Source organism: Takifugu flavidus, chromosome 1, assembly GCF_003711565.1.
Source record: "Takifugu flavidus isolate HTHZ2018 chromosome 1, ASM371156v2, whole genome shotgun sequence".
Classification (NCBI taxonomy): Eukaryota; Metazoa; Chordata; class Actinopteri; order Tetraodontiformes; family Tetraodontidae; genus Takifugu; species Takifugu flavidus.
In genome coordinates this window covers 10,205,143-10,226,766 of record NC_079520.1, presented here as the reverse complement: position 1 = coordinate 10,226,766, position 21,624 = coordinate 10,205,143, and the positions used below count along the sequence as shown (strand labels likewise).

General features: G+C 43.3%; 1 protein-coding gene across 1 annotated transcript in view; it reads left to right on the top strand.

Moving 5' to 3' along the window:
• The first annotated feature begins 723 nt into the window (after positions 1-723).
• hs6st3b (heparan sulfate 6-O-sulfotransferase 3b) overlaps positions 724-21,624 on the top strand; it is a 37,612-nt gene continuing 16,711 nt past the window's right edge. Inside the window, exon 1 of the mRNA XM_057044372.1 lies at positions 724-1,786. Coding sequence (XP_056900352.1) covers positions 1,236-1,786 — 551 coding nt within the window. The 5' untranslated portion in view covers positions 724-1,235. The remainder of the gene's footprint in view (positions 1,787-21,624) is intronic.

Genomic DNA, 21,624 nt, shown 5'->3' with positions numbered 1-21,624 from the left:
TAATGGATTAAATTATGTGTCTGGGAGGTCTCTCAAGGCTGAAGTTATTTGATTATAATTCTGAACCCAATTTTCCTTACACCCTTAAGAGCTGTGCTTTTAAATTGCTAAGAGCAGAAAAACACTCTAAATGGTGAAGTAATAACAAAACAGAATCATTTTTAAGCCTGCAACTATTTTTTGAGGTAGAGCAGATGTTTTTTTGTGGAAGTGGGAGCTGATCAGACGTGGTCTCTGGAGACGCATGAGGTGTGAACCTCACCTAAATGGGTGTTGATGGCAAAGGTTGCACCATGTGATTGCTATGGGTGATTCTGGCGTGAAATATGATCATGGTTCTATTGGTTCATCCATATTGAAATATGCATCTTCATTTACATTTCCAGCTGAGAAAATAGTTTCTAGTCATTAAATTTAATCATATACAACTGAACCTGGTTTAGTTCGATTAAAATATGACTATATTAATCATTTCTGCAGAGAGAGACAGCAGCACTTGCACTCGTAATTGCTCACACCAACAGAATACGTTTTAATGGTGCCTCCAGTATATTAAAGGAAACGACTGGACCCATTAAAGACACTGCATTAATGCACCTTTAAAAGTTACAGGGCGCTTACTTCTTTATCTCACGCATTTTCCCAATTCTGGGCATGTTTATGGGCTGGACAGCAAGCTCTCAGTCCAACCACAGCCTGTGAATAACGCAGATCCGTAGCTGTGATGCAGCAGCAGCAGCAGCAGCAGCAGCAGCATCCTCTGAAAAGCACTGCTTCAGCAGAGTCAGTCAGAGCGCCTGTGAGCCCGCTGCTGTGAGAGGCTGTCGGAGCAGCAGACGTGTCTGCACAGCCACCCAGACTCACTTGTCTGCGCGGAGAAGCCGAGAGACGCGCTCAAATCAAACAGAAAGCCTGGCCGACTGCCTCGTTTAGAACTTGATGCCGGAACACGCCGCCGTCCCACTCGGATGCAGAGCTTTAGAAGTTGGGCAGGCGGACATCCGAATGCCATGATTCTTGGCTTTGGACAGAATCTCCAGCGCAGTGCAGGCATCGTGCGGTGTTTGAGAAGCCAGAAGGGCATGTCCTTCTGTCCAGAATGTGTGTTTGATCAGATCAACACGTGGCACTTGAATGATCGGCACCTTTAGCCTCTGACGGATGGAATGTTATTGATCTGTGACTAACCCGCGTCCCTCTTCTTCACAGTAATGGAATGAAGACACTGTCCTGATATGATGGATGACAGATCCAGTAAGCTGCTCTTGGTTCCCATTTTAGCCGTCCTTTTTGTTATGATTGGATACCAGTATATCTGTCCCGCTGGCAGTAATTCGTGCCACTTTAAGGCGGGAGAGAAATTTCGGGGGGTGAGCCTACTTTCCACCCCTACTTTCCAGGACAGCGACGATTTCTACAGAGATCAAGACCTGGAGGACGACAGTCCCCCCAGAGCACCGTCCAAATTCAACTTCACCGAGAGAGACCTGGACAGACACGTGGAGTTCAACATTAAAGGCGACGACGTGATCGTGTTTCTGCACATCCAGAAGACCGGGGGCACCACTTTCGGGAGACACCTGGTGAGGAATATTCGCTTGGAGCAGCCGTGCGACTGCAAGCAGGGGCAGAAGAAATGCACTTGTCACCGGCCGGGGAAAGAGGAGTCCTGGCTCTTCTCCCGCTTCTCCACCGGCTGGAGCTGCGGGCTGCACGCAGACTGGACCGAGCTGACCAACTGTGTGCCCGTGATAATGGATAAAAAAGAGGCTCAGAGAAATATGAGGTATAGCCCCTTGGCGCGCGCATGTGCGTGTTTGTGCCTGTGTGTGTGTGTGTCTGTTCACTCTGTTGGGGTACAGTAAAAAGGCTCCTACATTAATGGAGCCCCTTCATGAATATAAAAACACACATTTAGTCATGGGCCAATTTTTCTTTACTACTAATAATAGATAATTAATTTGCTGAAATTTTCTAAGTTCTGCTTTTTAATGACTGCAAGTGGTCTGTGAATGATTTACCTCAACTTGCCCAAGTAATGATTACGCACATTCTCATTTTATCACCACCATTATTGCTTCACTGACTGGAAATTGCCAAATCAAACTGCCATTTTGTGACCTTTGCTGTGGAGCTCCACTATCCAAACATCTTAGTGACACATGTGGTTCTTTCACTGCGGCAGGGTCAGAGCTGTAAGTGCATCTATCTGAACCTATTTCAGTCACTGGAATGGGGGGTGGGGGGAACGGTAATTTTCTCTCCTGAAATTTCCCTCATCTGAGTTGTCCCTGTAAGATAAATGCTTGCACTGGACTTGCCAGACATCAGAACTCAGAACTGGGTTCATGGCACCTGGTAATGTTTTTTTTAGACAATCAAAGGTGATATGTCAGAAAAAGAAAAGCAAATATCTATAAATGCACTGTTATAAATAACAGGCACATAGGCGTCTGCCTTGAGACAGCTAATATATGAACAATGTGTGTGTGTTTCAGTCAGATTCTGGAGCAAAAAAAACCTTTTTTTTTTTAACATTGCATTCATTTGTGAGTACTCCAAAATGTTTCTTTGTGTGTATCTCATTAAATATCAGACGTTCTGAGCGTCTCCCTCTGCTGTGAAGGCTTACACTGGGCACATGATTTATTTCTATCAAGTGTTTCCTTTTCTCGGGAAAGTGCTCAGCAGATGCGACAGCTCTTCATTTCACAGTTGCAGTCTTCTGCACTTACACGTCCCCCGTCCCTTGTTCTTTAGAAGCTCTTGCTGCATCTATTCTGAGATGATTCTGCCTCTGACTGGGACTCCTGGTGCTAGACCCCTTCACTCACCAGCTGGGCACAGCACCCTGGACGATCACCGCGTGAGGCGGCTCAAAATATTACCCAACTGTCGCTCTCATCCTGATTGCTTTAAAATCCTGCACACTTGAAATGCAAATTAGAACTCTAACCAAAAGGTCACACTCATACTCTCCATCACTCCTGAAGTCTGAGGTCACACCCTTGATTTGTAGTTGAGCGCACCTCAGATTGAGTCACTGTCCCCTGCAGTCTCACCCAACTCAACTGATCCGGAGACGGTAGCAAAGGGTGAGTGAGGCGGTACTGTGATGCCTACAAAACATCCCATGGCCTTTTCAACTGGGTGGGGTGTGCTTAGCCAGGCGTGTGACCCGGGAAAGGTCAGGCGTGTCGGACTAGATTGGTGTGCATGTAGTTTGGTAGGGTTCCCCTGGAAAGTGCTGTCATTCAGGCGAGAAGAGGAGCAGGCCCTCCTGTTCACTTCAAGAGCATTTTCAGGAGGAGCTACCCTGGAAGGTAAACCCTCAACAGTTGCCATGCAAAGGCTGTCGTTTCTGCTAAACTACTGTGGCTTGTAAAAACGGTTGTTTTATTTGCTAGTATATTGGACTGAGATCAGTCTGGTATAAATATTCCATTTGACTCAGGGTTAAAAAAAAAGAAAAAAGAAAAGGCAATGATGTTCAAGTGCATTAAAGAAGAGCTGCGCAATTATTTTTTTAGGCTGTTAAGAACTCTTTTGCTACTGTGTTAAATGTTGGTGGAGAAGGCTCTCTGGAGAGGCATGAGGCTCAGCGTCTCCCCAGATCAAATGTCTCACTTTGCATTTGCTCCTGCCCTTCCTGCTAACAGCGTTTGGCTTACATAAACTATTCACATGTGCAGACACAGTAAGGTTTAATTTAGTCTAATCTCATCAGAGTGTTGTGGTTCTTTTAGTTTTATTTAGCAAACGCTATTTCATGACAAAACTTTATTGCATGAGTAGAGTCAGTGACATTTTTATGCTTGTTCTGATCATCAAGGGAGAAACTTAATCACATGGGTGATCAAATAGTTCTAGTTTAACCGCCAGGAAAAGCAAGACAAGGCAACAACAAACACACTCTCACTGCTTACTGCTCAACAAGTGATGGTCGGGTGCTGTTCCAAATGTGACTCAGTGACTCACTGCCGTTCCAAACGCGTTCACGATTAGACTACCGGTAGGTATGTAAAGGTTTGTTGCATGGTTGAAAAATGCAGCAAAATCAAAGGCCTATCATCAAATATTCAAAATTGTTGTATTTAGAGACCCCAGGAATCTTAGTACATTATGAAACACGACACCACAGATGTCTATGACCCCTGAGGAACTGAAGAAGATTTCCTTATGTGATTATTCCAGCAGATGATCACTCATGTCTTTATATACACTTTTCTGAGACTGCAGCAGAACAAAACCAAAATTCTTAGGCTTGGCATAGACTGAATATTTCATTATTACTTCATTTTGTGGAAAACATGGATGTGTAAGTAGGGTCAAAACTATTATAATCTTTATAGTGGAACTTAAAGATTCAGTAGGATATCAAGAAAATTGATGGAAAATGCAATTTAACAATATTTTGAGGAGGAATGTATCGGTAAGTCTTAAAGTGAAATAGACTATATGCATATAAAGGTATGCTATACTATACACCGTTTGCTTGTAGGCTGATCTGTGTCTGGAAAATAAATCGGTATATTTTAATTTAGACCATCTACATTCACACATAAAGATGTAGTTTATAACAGTAAAATTCATTACCATGGTCCTCTTCTGTCTTTTCTGTGCTTTCAACTGTGGCCTCATAATTGAATGCATATGCTGATGTTGCAGCTTTTATATCAATTATGAAGTCGTCATTAACAGCCTTCTTTTTGCTTATGCATAATGAATGCTCAGTGCAGGAGTACAAAGAGACCAACGCCGAAATAGAGTGCAGAACGGGCGCACTTCGATACGCTCCTTTGATTTAACGTGCACAGAGAAACGGAGAGAGAGAGAGAAATTGTAGAGGACATCTTCTGTTGTGATTCAGGATGCTCATCAGATCACACAGTATTCCAAGTTGTGTTTTATGAAAAGGCTCCATTGAAAGTGGTGTATATTCCTGAGATTGGTAGTATTAAGGACCAGAATTTGCAATGTGTGATAAGATTTGTAGGATAATTTGATGTGGTTTTATTGTGATTAAAGGACTCTTTTACTTGCTGTAAACCACTTTAAGAGGCTACAATTTACAGGTGCATGGGACTGATAATGAAGGTATAAATCACGGACCGATATTCTGTTTAGTCACCGGTTTTCCTATTAATCTGTCCTTGGATGACTTGTAGATACAGTATGGCTGTGTGTCTTTCACCCTCTGTCCAAGGTAATTATCAGTGTTGGATCTTCCTGAAACGACATGTAGGAGGCAAACCTGGCCCTTTTTTTAGATTCTTGGTATTGTCTAGTAGATGTATTGTCTCGCAGAGCCTCCTATATCTCCGTTGCATTTTTCCAGGAGAAACGCGGTGTGGTTTTGAACGCACCATTGGTGGGAGTGACCTTGGATGTGACATTTAAAAGAACTTTCTCACCTATTCAGTTACACTTTGGAATGCAAGCAAATAAAAAGATCAGTATTGAGGATGTTTTTTTCTTTGAGTATGTTGATGTGTCCATCGGTGAATGTCTTTTGAGGGATTTTGGAAAACTTTTAGACCCAGACTTTAATTCCAATAATTCAAGTAAATAAATATGTGTTTTTGTCCTTAATGGCCTTTTATCCCAAGTTCTCTGAAACCTCGTATGGAAAAGAGATAGCTTTGAAAGCGCAGCCTGCGGCGCCCTCCAGACACAGGTGGAGTTAAAAAGAAAAATGGAGCAGGTTTATAATTCTGGCCACCCCTTATGATTAAAGCCCTTGGACTGTCGGGGCAGGAAGGCCGTTTTCATGAATCATTAATTTGAATTCTACAGCTACTTATTTCCTTTAAAACAACTGTTTTCCTGTAGCACGTTTTGAGACAAGAGCTGTATATTTGCTGCTTTATTCATGCACATATTTGCATCCTAATGAATAAGTGAGGAAGTCATTAAATAAGATTAGGTTGAGGGAAATGTTACTAAAAAACCAATAAAAATCTGATGCAGCTGAACAGGGTTTGTGCTATACTCCTCCAGATAAAGATAAATTGGTCATTTTTTTCCACTGGCTGTGTTCAACAGACAATAGTAATGACTGCTTCATGCCCTTCAGTTGCTTTAAAAGAACATGGTGACATGTTTAATAGGAAACTTTAGCAAATCAGGGCAGTTTTGTCAAACCTGAAATCCAACAGGTGAGACATTGTGTACTTAAAGGCAACACAATCACTGATTCAGGGGGTTCTGGCTGAATTCAAAAGCAGTCAAATACCTGGAGGTCAAATAATCAAATACTCAAAAAGCTGGACAGAAGGTCAGAAACACAAGAAACAGGTCACAGACAAAGATCAGTCAGGGAAAAAGAATGCTCAGGATGATACAACAAGCCAACCCGATACAGAAGGGGAGAAAGGTACAGCTGATTTAGATGAGGTAGAGGGAGCCAACGAGACACAGGGGAAACACATTGACAGGCAGGAAACTTGACAGGAGGACAAGAAGACACCAGATGTAAAAATTGAACAGGAAAGGAGGACAAGGGCAAAAAGCTGAACATAAAAGACTTTTCTTTGCAAAGCATGAGAGAAAAACTGAAACAGTTTGTGTGACTTTTGGGTACATGAAAACCTGGCGTTGTGTTTTAGCTCGGATGGAGTTTATCTCTTTCCCTAAAAGCCACTTTGGGTAATGAAAGTCATGCAGCTCGCCAGAGCAGGCGTGCAGCTTCCCTGATGCTGCTGTCAAATAAATGCTGGATCGGCAAATATGAATGTCTAGTTGTCTGATTCAGCTCTCATACTTTGATTAAAGGGCAGCATTTGGTTGAGTGCCCGGCCAGGACTCTCATCCGCACAATCTTCAGGATCCTGCAGTAAGAATGGACATGTTGTCCCGAGTGCTGCTTCTTTTTAATAAGCCGTTCCTCAACACCTCCCAAATATCAAGCTTCACCTCTAAAATCTCACCCGCCATCGCATATAATAAAGTACATGTTTTTATTCCTATCAGTACCCTCTCAAGTACAGACTCCTAGTCGTGTTGTCATCATACCAGCGTTAGTTCAAGCTCCGTGGTCGTCGTTGTGAGGAGCTTGACATCACCCCCTATAGACAGGACTCACGCTGAGCCAGTTAAATGCAGTCATCGGGGATGAGAATGAGTCAGTTGGTGCAGTGATTCAGAGACTGTTCGCTGTCACTGAGAGGTCTGTGCGGTGCCAGAGCCTTTCAAACACTCCTGTTATCGGAGGGGCCATTAAGTCCAGCTCTGGAAAAGAAACTGCAACTTCTGTCCAACACACACTACCTGTTTTTTTAAAAAGCAAAATTGTAGTCTAAGCCCATCATTATAACGCTGAGGCTTTGTTCTGAAGTAGCAGCTGACATACCTGCAGAGTCGCCTGCATGTTAGTTCCAATTATTACCCTTTTTTAGGCTTTTTTAAAATAAGTTTATCATAAACCTGCACCCAGAGGTGTGCTCTTTTATAACCAGTCACAAAGCCAGTACATGCAATAAAAGGAGTCATCCATAGTTGCTCAGTCAATAATATCTTTCTCACGCTGTGATGTCATTCAGGCCTTCTGTGAGAAAAATTTAAATAATTCCGCACAACAGATTGAAGGCCAGATTGCTTCCTAATTTCCTGCATTTATAAATAGGTGCTCGGTTTCTTTCTCACTTGGCGAATGGTCGTATGGAGGCCTGTATTTGTGCACATGATGAAACCTGCATCTATAAATGATTGTTATATATCTGAATTTCAAAAATTACCTTTTAAAACAGTAGGGTAATAATCATGCAGAGGTCGTATGAATGATGAAATGCTGTTGAACGGCAGAAAACAGCCGATCTTCACATTGCGTGCTATACTAACAGCAGTTTATTTCCCACCAGAACAGGATTTCCTTCACTTAAGATCAATTTCTGCTTGTGCCCACCAACAATATTGCAATAGAAATTGGATCTCAGGCCACAGTATAATAATCACAGGCAGGAAATCTGTCCCAACAACCCAGCCGCGCTCCAGAGTGAAGAACATCTTGCAGGTGTCGGTGTGGAAGTGCATTTGTTTGCAACACATGTTGTGGTGCGACGAATCATCTCCGTCATAGGAATCCCTCATTGCCAGTCGCGTCTTCTCCCAAAGCCACAGGAGTGGCTCTCAAATCCGAGGGATCACTGTATCCTCAAATCAGCCCCAATCACATACGTTCCTAACTCTGCGAAAGGCTCTCTTCTCTTATGTTCCGAGATCCAGCAGGGATTTTGTTTGCTCTCTCTCCGATGGTGGTGAGAGGCAATTGTCTGGACGCTGGAGGCATTTGCTCCGCTTTATTATACCATGTGTGTCATAAGTGTGAATCATATGTGAAGTGACAGATGGAAGAACAAGAGGAGTGTCCTTAAGTGCTTCCTTTTGTAGTTGTAGAGCGCATATGAATTATCAGCAAATGTCATTCCCCTCTCCGTGCCTTTATTCTCACCATGGACAAAAGTGGCGGTCTTATGTAGCTTTTCGCAACTACCTGCCAGAAGGTTCATTGTGGGCCATCCATTGACTCAGATCTGACTTTTAAATCGCAATTCATTCACTCTTGGTGGCCACCTACGTCATCTCAGCTATACTGAATTGATTTCTGTCAACATTTAAAGTGATATTATTACAAATATGGTCTATAGTCCTCAAGTTTGTGTTTGCAGTCCCATATAATAACCATTACACATACCCTCTGGATTCCATTTCCTGCTCTGAGACTGATTCTGCTTCGAATAATAAAAAACCACCATGTGTAGGCCTGACAAGCTAATACCCCGCCATCAGTCCACAGGGGTCATTGTAACCTATCAAAAATAAATGCATTTTCTTAAAATAAGAAACAATTACTCACTCACTATAATCCACCTGAACACGTGCTGCATATTTGAGATGAACATTGCATTGATTTCTGACCCAGGAATGATGCTGGAAGAAGCCTCTCCGGTGTTTCTACTGACTCTTCTGGCCAAATCAGCTCTTCTGAAAGGAAAAAAGAAAGAGTTTGTTTCTAAGCAGCTGTTCTGGCTCAGGACTGCAGCCTTTCCATGCAGATGATTGATTCAGGTGCAGTGAGGAGGGAGAGGAGGGCTCAGACTTTGGGCTCTGTCCGTTAATCACACTGCATTACGGCGCAGGAGGCATTTATCACCAAACACCAAAGGCTCTGCTCCGCAGGGAACACTGAAACCAATCTCCTCGCTTACTTGCAATCCATCCAGGTCCAGGAAAAACAGAATTGTAGAGTCCTACCACATCCATTTTCACTATGCGAGGGGATGTTCCGAGGAGAGAGAACAGCGGGCGCAGAAGTTGTATGAAGAGACTTTAGGATATGTCCTTGGAAAGCTCCCCCCTTATTTTTCCCCCATATGACAGATGATGCCCTGCACTGGGAAACTTTTACTTTCCTGTATTTACTTGCTGAATTTCTGCTTTGCTCCTGCTTTACTGCTGCTTGGATTGTTGGAAGTTATGTAAATCTGATCACCAGCATCATATCAACTTTAAGCTCTGGCAAGATGGAGTGAAATATTGTACCACTCATCTTTTTATTGAATAACTCACAGAATTGATCGATGGGCTCTCAGCACCGTCCTCCTTCTGTTCCAGAGTGCTGTGTTTAGATTCCTTTTGGTTGGGAAAATTAGCGTAAAATAGTGTCCCGGATGGGCAACATCGCACAGTCCAGTAGAATCTAGTCGAACAGAAAAATTAAGCTAGCTCAGAGAACCTAACCAGGAGAGACAAGAACAAGAGAGAGAAGAGCAAAGAATTCTCGCTGTAGTTTCTCTTTCATAAATTTCAGAGCAATCACAGCTGCTCCATTGTTAGAGTCTCTCTATTCTTTGGATTTTAAAAAAAAACAAACGACTTAACTGTGTCACATTGGCGCTTGCAAAGCTGATACAGACGTTACCATCCTACACAACTCACTATGATGAGGCCAGCTAGTGAGAACATAAACATTCCAAACTCAGCGTTCTCTCGATTTGTCCCACAAGTCCCTTTGCAATATTAATGGTTCTCCTCTGTTATCACTGTCAATATTTAAACACATCTGTTTTTGCAGCACTTTAAAACACTTTTGTTTCACACTAGAAAATGACCCAGTAGAGGTACACAACTAACTTTTGATGTAACTGGTTGGAAACAGGCACAAAGATAGATCCCAGAGGACCCCCATGTCGATGTTTGATTAATTAGCGCAAACAAATTCCTCCACACAGCGTTGATGAGCGGCCATGTTTGTCAAACAGTGTCAGAGTGAAATAACCAGCACGGTTTTTAATTAATGCACCCACACTTGGAATTGCAGCAATAATAAATAAATAAAATCATTTGTCTACTGTGTTGGCTGACAGAAATACGCTATATCAAAGTCAGAGCGGTGCCGGCGGCGGTGAACCCTTTGCTTTCTTTCCCTTTTATGTGAGAGCCGCGGGGAATATATAAGCGGGAGCTGTTTAATGTCGCCCATGGCTCGGCTCCACGGTTCCAGAGGAGATGAATTTCCAGTTGTGTCTGTTGTCAAAGGGTGGCAGGTACGTCAGGGATTTATATTTGTGACTGTAAAAGGAGAACTCGACGACTCAAATCTATCTGTCTCCTGCGCTATCAGAGCCGGTAGTGGAGTCAGATTTACGGGTCCTAACACAACAGGCCTGTGGTCGGACACAGGTCTCCAGATTGACTGGTGCCGTGGTGATGAGGAATGTGTTCAGCATCTTTGCCCAACAGTCTTGAGGTTACTTTAGCATTTAGCAGATGCACCTAATGATCATTCCACAATGCTGGGTCCAGTGAAAGACAATGGTCGTCTGTCCCCCCTTCCCTGGCTGTATTGCTTTTGTCACAGTAGCAGAACATGCTAACAACCGCACTGTCAGTAACTGGATAGTGACATCACAGACGGCGATATGGCACACCGTGCTGGTTTGTAAGTAACCTAACGAGGTATGGATGCCTGGCTTTAAAGCAACAGCTGCCCTGCCACTGGCATTATACAGCAGAGACTGGAACTTTAGGAAGTTGAGAATACAGAACCCCGGAGCTAAAGAAGTCATTTTGGGAAGCCACTGCTGTGCCGCAGCCAGGAGAAACAAGCCAGAAAATCGATACACCCACTCAGGACAGTTCACTACAAGGGCCTCCCTCAGCGCTGCTATCTGTCAGAGTCAGTCCCTTGAGTGGGATGGGACCCGCTGACAAGGTAGGTGTCAGAGCACACTGATCACTCTGTTAGGGAGCTAATGAAGGCTTGTTCAGCACTGCAGACTGACAATGATAAAGGACTCAGTAAGTGTCAGGCCCAGATTGTGTTCCCATTTTCACACACCCTGATAACCTGCTGTTCAGAGAGCTGTGCCTCACAATCAATACTACATCATAAAGTTATTAGTTTTCGAGTTTACCGTTACAAAAAAAGTATGAGCTGAGCGTGTAATGATAGCCTTTGGATAAAGATGAAATTATTTTATGTGAGGTGAGTTGAGACAGTGTTGTATTTTTAAACCTTTGGTTAAAACGGTTGCTTGAATTAGCCTGTTTGCTATTGTTAGCCATGTTGCTAGTATCTACTAAGCTGTCTTTGGAATATACTGTATAAATTATAGTTTGTTGTGTTCTCAGACACAATGTACAAAAGCAGTGTGGTGTGTAAACACAGACACATCTGTAAACAAAGACCATGCAGTGAAATTCAAAAATGTCCATGTGGTGAATAGCCGTATGCCTGTAAATGGCTCTGTCTTCTTTTTTCTTGTTCTAGTAATTTTTTTTCACCAGAGTGCCCCATAATAGAAATTTATGTCAAACAGTGAATATAGATTTTCACATCTATAGTTTTTGCTCAGCCACTGATATTAGCTGGAAGGTGAAGCCAGTACGAAACTGACTTTACGTACAATGCCACAGAGATTCGCTGGGCACTGGCCCCAAAAAGCCCTGTCTCCAATCTACTCCCATTTATTGTAGCCCACCCCTTACTCCTCCTCTAGCCCCGCCCCCTTATCCATATATGGTCACTTCTGGCTCCATAAGCCCAAGATGGCAAGATCCTATAAACCCTTGTTTCTAAAACGGCTTTTCACAAAGTAATGGGTGACACGAGAGAGGGTTGCCACTTGGTTTGAGCACAATATAAGGAGCAAAGCCAGTTGATGAAATTACAAGAAAATACATTTTTGCTGTTTCCTATCCAGATACCTCATGTCGATATTACTCTGTAGAAACCAGAGCTGCAGTCATGGTCCTTCTCAGCATTTTCTGAATCGGGCTGAATCGGGTGACTGCAGCTGCTGGAAATGAAGCCACCTCTATAAATGGACCAGTCATTCATGATTAACTGAAGTGTCATGTTTAAAGTAATTGCTTTAATTAGCTATTGAACACGTTTCAGGGCTAATGGGACAACAGGTTGCCAGTGAACCTGATTTAATGTTGGAGGTTAATGATTTTACTCTCATTTTTCACTCATTCCTTGAAATGATTTGATTAACCATATGTGGGAAAGTGATCCCTTGTTTGTTGATACAAAATCAATTTCACGCCTCAGCGATCCGTCTCTGACACTGTTTTTGTAGGACGAGCGGAGTCTTCAGTCAGCCACAGGAGGCAGGACAAACGTCGAAGGTGCAGAAAGTAAATGTAGGGACCAGACACCGGGGTGGCGATCAGTCTGGGGTCTTTTCTTTACGCGCGCACGTGTGTGTGTGTGTGTGTGTGGTGTGTGTGTGTGTGTGTGTGTGTGTGTGGGTGTGAGGAATTAAGAAGTAATTGGAAAGCAGGTAGCGTAGAGTGACCCCAGTAAGGAAAGATCAGTGTGTTTGGAAATGTGTTTTGTGCTCAAAGCCATCAGGGTAAAGGTGCAAAGATGTTGTCACCAGTCCGAAACCGCTGAAGACAGAAGCACTAATAGTCCTTTGGAGAGAGGTCAAAATTTAACAACAATTTTACAATTTTAGTTAATCATTTGAAACATTCGCCGTCTTAATTAATTGCACAAGTAATCATGTGCTGCATTCTTAATAGAGCCTAATCAGTTATTTCCATTGTAACTGTTGGTATTTTGCATATTAATACTTATTTAAATGGCCTTCGGTGGTGAGTACATCTGCTTATGTAATTAATTTTCCAAATTAACGTGTTAACACGGGATATCGAATTTTCTGAATAAATGCATTTGTTTGCATTTGCGACCTGTCACGTGAACATTTGCAGGGCAGCAGAGCAGTGAGGGAGCAGAGCCAAGGAGAAGGATATGAAAAACCAAGAGGAAGAACCCTCTGACACGCTTGATGGGTTCAAGGGCAAGAAAAACAAAGAAGGAACCATTAATAAACGTGATTTACACACACTGCAGTTCGCTGAAGCACTAAGAGCTTGAAGCGCCGTCTCAGTGCTAACATGTTCTAGTCAGGGGTTCAAACTGTGGTGTAACACCTGGCTATATGTAAATATCTACTTCTTGTCATTTATCTTTCCATCCCCACAACAATGAACAGTATTTACAGCCATCTGACAATGACTTGTGTCACAAGATAAGATGTATTTCCCTGCTGCACAGTCGAGGCAGGAGTGTGGAAAAGAGGTTAGAAGTGCTGCCCCCCCCCCCCAGGATCAGCGAGACACACATTGAAAAGGGGCTCCCCATTGGCGTTGACTTGTGTTCATCGTGGGGTGTTCTGATAATTGCCAGCCATCCAACTGGGGCTTGCTTTCATACCTTAACTCTTGTAGCTTTATCTGATTCAACCCCTCCGTCTGTAATGAAGCCCAGAGGACAGCACCTGCCTTCTGATTTACAACGTTTCTCAGACGGTCCTTGTGCAGTTCACCAGGAAAAGCACAACGTTATCTCATTTTAGCTGTTCTTCCACCTCCGTGACTTGTTACGACATCGCTCACGCCACTCAAAGGCTCGTCGGGGTTCCCATGCTGCTCTGTTTTTAATTCCCACATTTCTCGCCACTAAAGCTGACAAGGTTCAAGCAACAGAATGGGAGGCAACAAGGTGAGCAGCACAGATAAAATGCAAAAGTTACTGCTTCCTTCGTTGCTGTTGTCCCTGTTGCCACGTGATCAGCTTGCCAGCACTCCCAGCACCATTTCTTTACTGTGCAAGTCTTCCTTCTCTGATAAAGTCAATGAAATTTTCAATTTTGCACTAAACGCGCTCTGCTCATCCGTCAGCTTCTGCCTTAATGGCTGATAACTTGAAAGGCCAAGCTTAAATGGTCTATTTATCTATTCAGATGTCATTTATTGTCAAATATTTGACGTGTCCCGGCAGATGGAGCGTGAATATATAACCATGCCGTTTCATCGTTAATCGACGCAACGCTGGTGCGACTGTGAGTTGTTGGATAGGATCCACAGCAGAGTGATTATTGACAGATGTTAATGCAAGTGCAGCACAACGGAGCAGATATCAGAAATTTAAATAGCAGGTGTGGAGTATTCTCTTTTAATTTGCTTGCACGTTCATAAGAAACATCCAAACAGAACTGGTAAAAACCCACGCAGCACCCACCACCCGCCGAATAATTTGTTTGGCTACATTAAGTGAATGCTCATCTCGGCGCAGTTACGTTCCAGTGTTGCGTTTAATGTTGCTGTTAATGGCTCGTGCTCGGCTTTCTGCCTGTACTTTGCATTTCTGGGATGGTCTTTGAAGTGAAGTGTATCCTTAATGGGAATGAAAGCGAGATGTGCCGTCAGTCATTCTTGCAATAGGCTCTGCTGGAACCGCCCGACATGGCGAGGAGGAATCGAGGTAATCGAGGAATTCTAACGGTGGAGCCGACGACCACAAAGGAGCTCATGTTAGATTTGTTGATGATGGCGGTCAGAATCCAGCGAATCTGGGCCGTCTGCGGTGGAGCAGGAGGCGGGAGAGGAGCTGACGCGGGCTTCACTCCAACCAGGAACAGCTACAAGCAGGGGAATGTATGTCAGCGCCCCTGACGTGCTCCACACATCCAGCACACTAACAAGCATGGCAGGCAGAGGCCTAACAACAAAACAGGATCCATCCCTGGCATGACCGTGTCAGCTGCCTTCTCCAGCTTCATTGTTTTATTGTCTTATGTGACAGAGCGACATATCTGTCATTGACAGGCACGTTAAACATGAATTGGGGGAATTGGATCGCGAGATGATAGATTGAGGCATGACGTGCTGAATGCTGCTGGAGCCAACAAACCAACAGAACATCGCTGTGTCCATCTGTGGGTCCATCTGGTGTACCGGGGAGGGCCTTCTAACCAAGGATGTGAGAGACTCAAAATCAAGATTATGCACACAGCGTAACCTACAGGACAACACGCAAGGGCACACAAAAGAATCAAATACCATCTGGAAGTATAAGACGCATAATCCCAGTGCAGATCGAGGAGATATGTCTGTGTCAAATAGTCTTATTTTCGGGCTTTTCGGTTTGTATGTAAAGTTCTGGCATTTTCAGATGTGTTTTGACACGAATGTGCGTTTCCTGGTGCTTTCTCGGCTAAATGTCTGCAGAGCAACTGTATAAAATGTCATTATTGATTGAATGAATGAGAAGAAGCCTCACTATTTTTGAGGCATGACCTTTCTCATAGTGTTGCATGATGGGATCGACTATTGTAAGCATTATGTCATGAAGCACACCATTTATTTTCCTCCTTCGCCATCGATCTTGTATCATTTCAAGGCAAAGCAACGGAATAAACCAGAATGAGGATTTTATCTGCGAGACATTACATGGATCAATAAGGAACAACGTACAATATAATATTTCACCTTTAACCATGTTTTTTATTATGTTTCTTGTGAAATTGAGGCATATTTGTGCACAGGTAAAGATATTTGTCTCGGTTGATGACAATAAAAAGAACAAATTAGAGGACTCTCTGGGAGACTCAGGGAAAGGTCATCTTAAAAGTCTCATATTTTTATTTAGTGCCGCTCAGACAGAGTTGAGCACAAGCTGGAGACCAAGTCATCTCTCAGCCAGGGCCAAACACAATTCAATTTCAGTCCAGTTAGAGCAATAAAAGGGCAGCGGAGGCTGTCAGACAATCCTGGACCAGTGAAAACGTGAGCTCTGGAGCAAATAAGGTCACATATTCTGAGTGTGAGGTTCACAACAACATAGAAAAATCAATTTTCCAGTGAGTAAGGGTAAGAATATTTATTTTTAATGCCGTGTGGTGATTATACAGGATTTTGGGAAGAAGGAACAGAGTTGTGACAGTAAATCAGATAAAAATGCAGAAGAGTGCCTGTTTTATACAACATTGAGATAATTAGAGAGATAGCATCATCAGTATTAATAAGCTACATCATTACAAGAAGCATAAAACTGCATATGCCAGAGAATCATGTCGTTAACAACAGAAACAGGAATTAGCTTATGCTAATGCTAGCGACGACTGTGACATCCATATAAACTGAATATAACTATCAATCACAGTGCAACATAAATCTGCACCAGGTGTTTGTTCTTCCGCTGTTCACTGTAGCAGAAAAGGCTGATTATTATTTATACTCACCGACGCGCCCTGAAAACAAGTCTGGCTGTGCATTAGCCGTTAGTAGCTTATCACACATGTGCAGGATTGCTGATGAGTTAAAATGGCAGTAGAGGAACACCCAGAGAGCGTTGTGTTGGTATTAGTGGTACCCAGTGCTGCAGATGAATGAACTAATTAGGTGAGAAGAAGACAACCACACAATAGTCCACAGCTGCCAGTTACACTCCATTTAACTGCAATTTATTCAGAAGGCAATAAAGCAGGATTCATACATGTTGGTTATGTGGAATAAAAAAAACAAACAGGCCTAGTTTCTTTTGCTTCATTACACTGTTTTCCCCTTACATAAATTACACAGTAGCTCCTGATTAAATATCTTCACGAAATATAGAAACATTTTAACAGCATATTTTAGTCACCACGAGATGGTGCCTGGCCACCAGATGGGATTGTTTGGGGGCATCATTCAAGGCCGGGTGTTTAATGCCTCCCCTCTGATGGTAGCCGGGGCCTCACGTGGACATATATGTTGTGTGTCTTGCACTGATCGTACGAGGTTGAGTGCTTGAGGGAAATAAATGTGGAAAGCCTCAATAGTTTTTTTGAGGGGGAGATTTTGTCCGATAGCACTTTCAGTTCAATGTGAATCAATTTGGCAAGAATCAATTCAGCCTGAACAGAAAGGATAAATGCACCTTTTATCACAAGGACTTTATTTCCCATTAACTTTTTAGCTACTTGCAGCCTAACCTCGACTCCAATCATGTCACCCTTAAATCGTTATTTTGAGCGTCTTTTTGACGAGAGTCACGCGGCCCAGTTGTCCACCTTTTTTGTTGTTGATGGTGTCTCGCCGACGATGGACATGAACTCTCCTACCTTCCAGACAATTAACTACCCGCAGCCACAAGCAAATTGTTTTTGTACTCTGTGTTTTCCATCTTCATCTTATTGTTAATTTTCATTTTCTTCCCACTGTTTCACATTAGTCCTTTATTCATTCAGCTTCTCTTCACAAAAGAGCTCATTTGCATTGATGGGAAAGGGAAAAAAACACATATGATACACAAAAGCTACAGTTGAAAGTCATTTTAAAACCTGAATATACAATTTTAATTAAACTGTATATAAAGAATTCCGTGAATGACATCTCGGAACCTGTGTTATATTTTCTCATTCAACACCACAAATCACTCTTTAGAATATTACAATAATCCATACTGCATTTCATTCCACATTTTTTGTAAAACGTACAGAAAAACATGGTATTTGTGCATTTTGCTGCAGGTTGCAGTTCCACCAACAACAGCTCATTTAAGGCCTCCCTCAACTAAATTAATGACCTCAGAGGGACTCAGGTACTTTTATAGGTGCAGTGTTTTTGAAAAATTATTGTCGTTGAGCCTGAGAAGAACAAAAGTCTGCCTTTTTGTGGATGACATCAAATGCTTATTCAGAGGAACTGAATAGGTTTAGATGTGCGAGAAGTGGAGGAAGGAATAGTCGCCAACACAAAAAGTTCAGTCAACCAAATATGAGCTGGACCATTCCAGTGTTGAGCCTCTAATGGATCGTGAAATCTTGATCCGCCGTATCAAATGCAGCAGTTATATTTAAAAGCACGAGGACAAAACAGACACCAGAATTAGGAGCTAAAAAGATGTTAGTAAAAAAGTGCTGATTTGGTGCTTTGCGGGGTTTTAAAACTAGATTGGAAAACCTCAAGATTATTAAGTCCCCCCAAAAAATCCATTAATTGAGTGTGAACTGCTGTTTAAAGGATGTTAGAAATAAAAGGCAGTTTAGAGATTGGCCTAAAATTAGCAAATACTGCAGGATCTAGACCAGGCTTTTAATCAGAGGTTGCACCACTGCATGTTTAAGCACTAGTCTTTTGTCCTGGAACTGCAGCGATGAGAGAAAAAGTTCGGTTCTGAGGAGAAACTACTGAGTCAGAAATGACAAATACGGATGGATCTCTGGGTTCTGATGATCCGGGGCATTAATCTGCCTTTTGTTTGTGCGGGGTGTTTGTGTTTTTGCAGCGTGGCGCACTCCATTCTATCCCCATGTAGAGCCCCATTGAGCTCTGCAGTGGTGGAGGAACCCCCCCCCCCCCACACACACACACACACACACACACACACACACACACACCACCCCCTCTAGTCCTGATTGCTTCCCTGCAGATCCAGATAGGTGTGTCATTATTTTAACCACCTCCAACAACAAGATCTTTGAGTGAAGTGACGAGCAGGTTAGTACATAAAAAAACGACTATCAAGATGAAAATGGCAGCTCGTGTGCAACTGGAGTGTATAATGATCCCTTTGTACAGTTGGTGAATATATTTTATCTCATTCATATTCCTGGCACAGTCATCTCCCCAGGCCCAATAAGCACTGGGCTCCTCGGCAGTGACGGGCAGGGGAGGGGGGGTTGGGGGTGGGGGTGGGAGGGTTTCATGCTACTCATGTGTAGCGATGGGCATTTGATACGGCCTGTGCTGAAGAGAGTCACATAATCCAGTTTGTGGCCAAAAATGAAAAAAAAAAAGAATGAAAAAAATAAAAACTGTTAATTCAACTGCAGCCAAATAATCCCCCCCCCCTCCCCCTCAGAAATAACAGGCTTAAAAGCTAAAACCCTTCATAATTTTATCTGGAATCTTCCATACACTGACACCACAATGACATCAAAGCAGGACAGGAAATGCATGGCTAACAAATCAATAGACAGACGAGTCGCATTAAGGCTTAATTCGTGGCAAAGTGGAGCTTTAGGAAAGCTGTGTGGTTTAGTGCGGCCTGAGTGGGGTACAAAGAGACTCTGAATCACGGTTATCTGGCCCGCTGAGCCACTCATCCCAATGTGGTCTGAGGCTCGGAGATATCGTTTGTGTCGGCGCAAAGAAGTTTCACACTTCAGCTGAACCTCTGGGAAAATGCCTGCATGACTGTGATTCAGAGATACTTAATAACACATCTAATAATTACTTTACCATTGTGAATGTGGTTATTTTAAAACACAGGGCAACAGCTTTAAAATCCCCTCAAAATGAAGTTTTTAAGCACCCTTGGATTGTTTTTGACCTGTAGTACCACACACACAGCCGCGTTGGTTGGTGGCGTGTGTGAACACCACAGAGTTGTTGATGTTCCCAAGGCCCACGTGTGAGATGGTTTCAAACCAGTGAGGGACAGGTTGTGGCTTTGGGAGTGGTGGCGGAACTTTCTGGGGCACAAACAGGAACCCTCTGAAAGGGTTCGCCGAAGAAAACACCACCATGCATTCACAGTCTAAATAATAAAGGCCAGGAAACAAGCATGAAAAACAAACAAAAGTGGATGAATGACACATCTCCTGTTGTTCTTTCCCCACTGTTGTTCTGCCTGCGGGTTATTTTTACCTATGCAACACTTTGTCGACAAAGGTGCCAAACAGGAGAACAGAGTCTGAATGTGGTAATTAGTAATGGAGGGCTGTAACCCTGCAGAGCTCAAGGACACCGCGCTGCTGGTGCGCTTCACTTTACAAATACTCCCTCTGCCCTTCCCCAACATTTCCTGCTCGACATTTTTTATTCTTATCTGAATGTTGCACGAGTCCATATTTGTCTCCACGTAGGTCCTTCAGCACAATGGAAACAAGCGTTGCGTTATAGTATGTCGTATTGCCTCAGCCCCCCTGCGGTTGTTAACATATTCATGGCACATGCTGGACTGACTTGTGAGGCTGACAGCCAGCACAGATAGCAGCAGATGAATGTGGAGAAATTCATGCATCCTCATGAATTCAATGACATTGTTGTCTGGGGGAGAGATTGGTCACCGGTGAAGCGCATGCATCACTAAAGGACCCGCGTGACTTTGTCTCACTTTGCATCAGGTCCTCAGAGGGTTCCCGTAAAAGGAGTGAGCCTTTGGCTCTGCGGGCTCCGCGCAGGGCTGAGGAGAAGATGAGACATGAGGAGATGGATTAGCTGCGTCTCCGGCTACACCAGAGAGCTGTGTCGCGGCAGCTCCGAGCCCCGCCTGGCGGGAAGCTCACGCCCGCCCTGAGGCTGCAGAAGCACACGCAGCACAGGCGGTAATTGGCTGTCCAGATGTTGAGATGGAGCAAGTCAAACATGGTCACCAGTCGGAGCCATTATTCCAACCTCATTAGAACCGCCGTTCTCTGGGGCTGCATAGTCAACGTTTCCAAAGTGTCAGAGTCTCCACACTGAGAAAAACCATCACATTAGCATAGAAATAGTGGGTGTATTCAAATGAAGTTCCTCATTTTTATCAGTAAATTGTGTTCATAAAAGGATCCTTTCCTTTGGCTGAAATCTCAACAAACGATTTTTGTGTTCAAAAGCATTTAATGTGCTCTCACAAGCTGACGTACAAATGGGATATGTCACTTTAGGCTAAGTGCGGTGCAGCACATCGGAACTTCCTCATACGTGTCTGATCATTAATAGTGACCTTAAATGATCCTGCAGGTAAATTTGGCATTAATGAGGCAATGTGACATCAACCACCAGAAAGGGAAGATGGAAAAACAGCTGCAGGTAGAAGAGTTTGAATGGCGTAAAGCGCGATAACATTAACCATGATTGGCTGATTGGTGCTTGAGCCCATCAGTGCTGTGGTATGGCTAATCGCCTTCAGAGTCCTCAGCAGATAATCTTCCACAACAGCAGATGGAAAGCAAGAAAATTTGCACCCTGAAGGAAAAGAAACAAAAAGCACATCTCCTTGTAAAGAATCCACTAATAGAATTCCTCCACAGAACTCAGGAGACAGAACATCTCATTCAGGCGTAAATAGAGAAATCAAATATGCGGTCCATCATTCAGCTTCCAGCTCTTCAGTGTCACTAAATAGAGGCTGGACGACCATTTCCCCGTGATGAATCTGAATAATTGAAACGGCTCATTTGTTTCAGTTTGACCTCCACTTACTGAAGTCAGTGGTGGGAAATGTGTGGAGACGGCTGCCTGCAGAGCTGCATGAGCAACAAGGACGGATGCAGAAATGGTCAATAGCCCTAAATTTTGTGACGGAATTTTTTTTTTAAAAAGTTCCCTGATTTTTTTCGTCAGAGTGAAAACAAACAG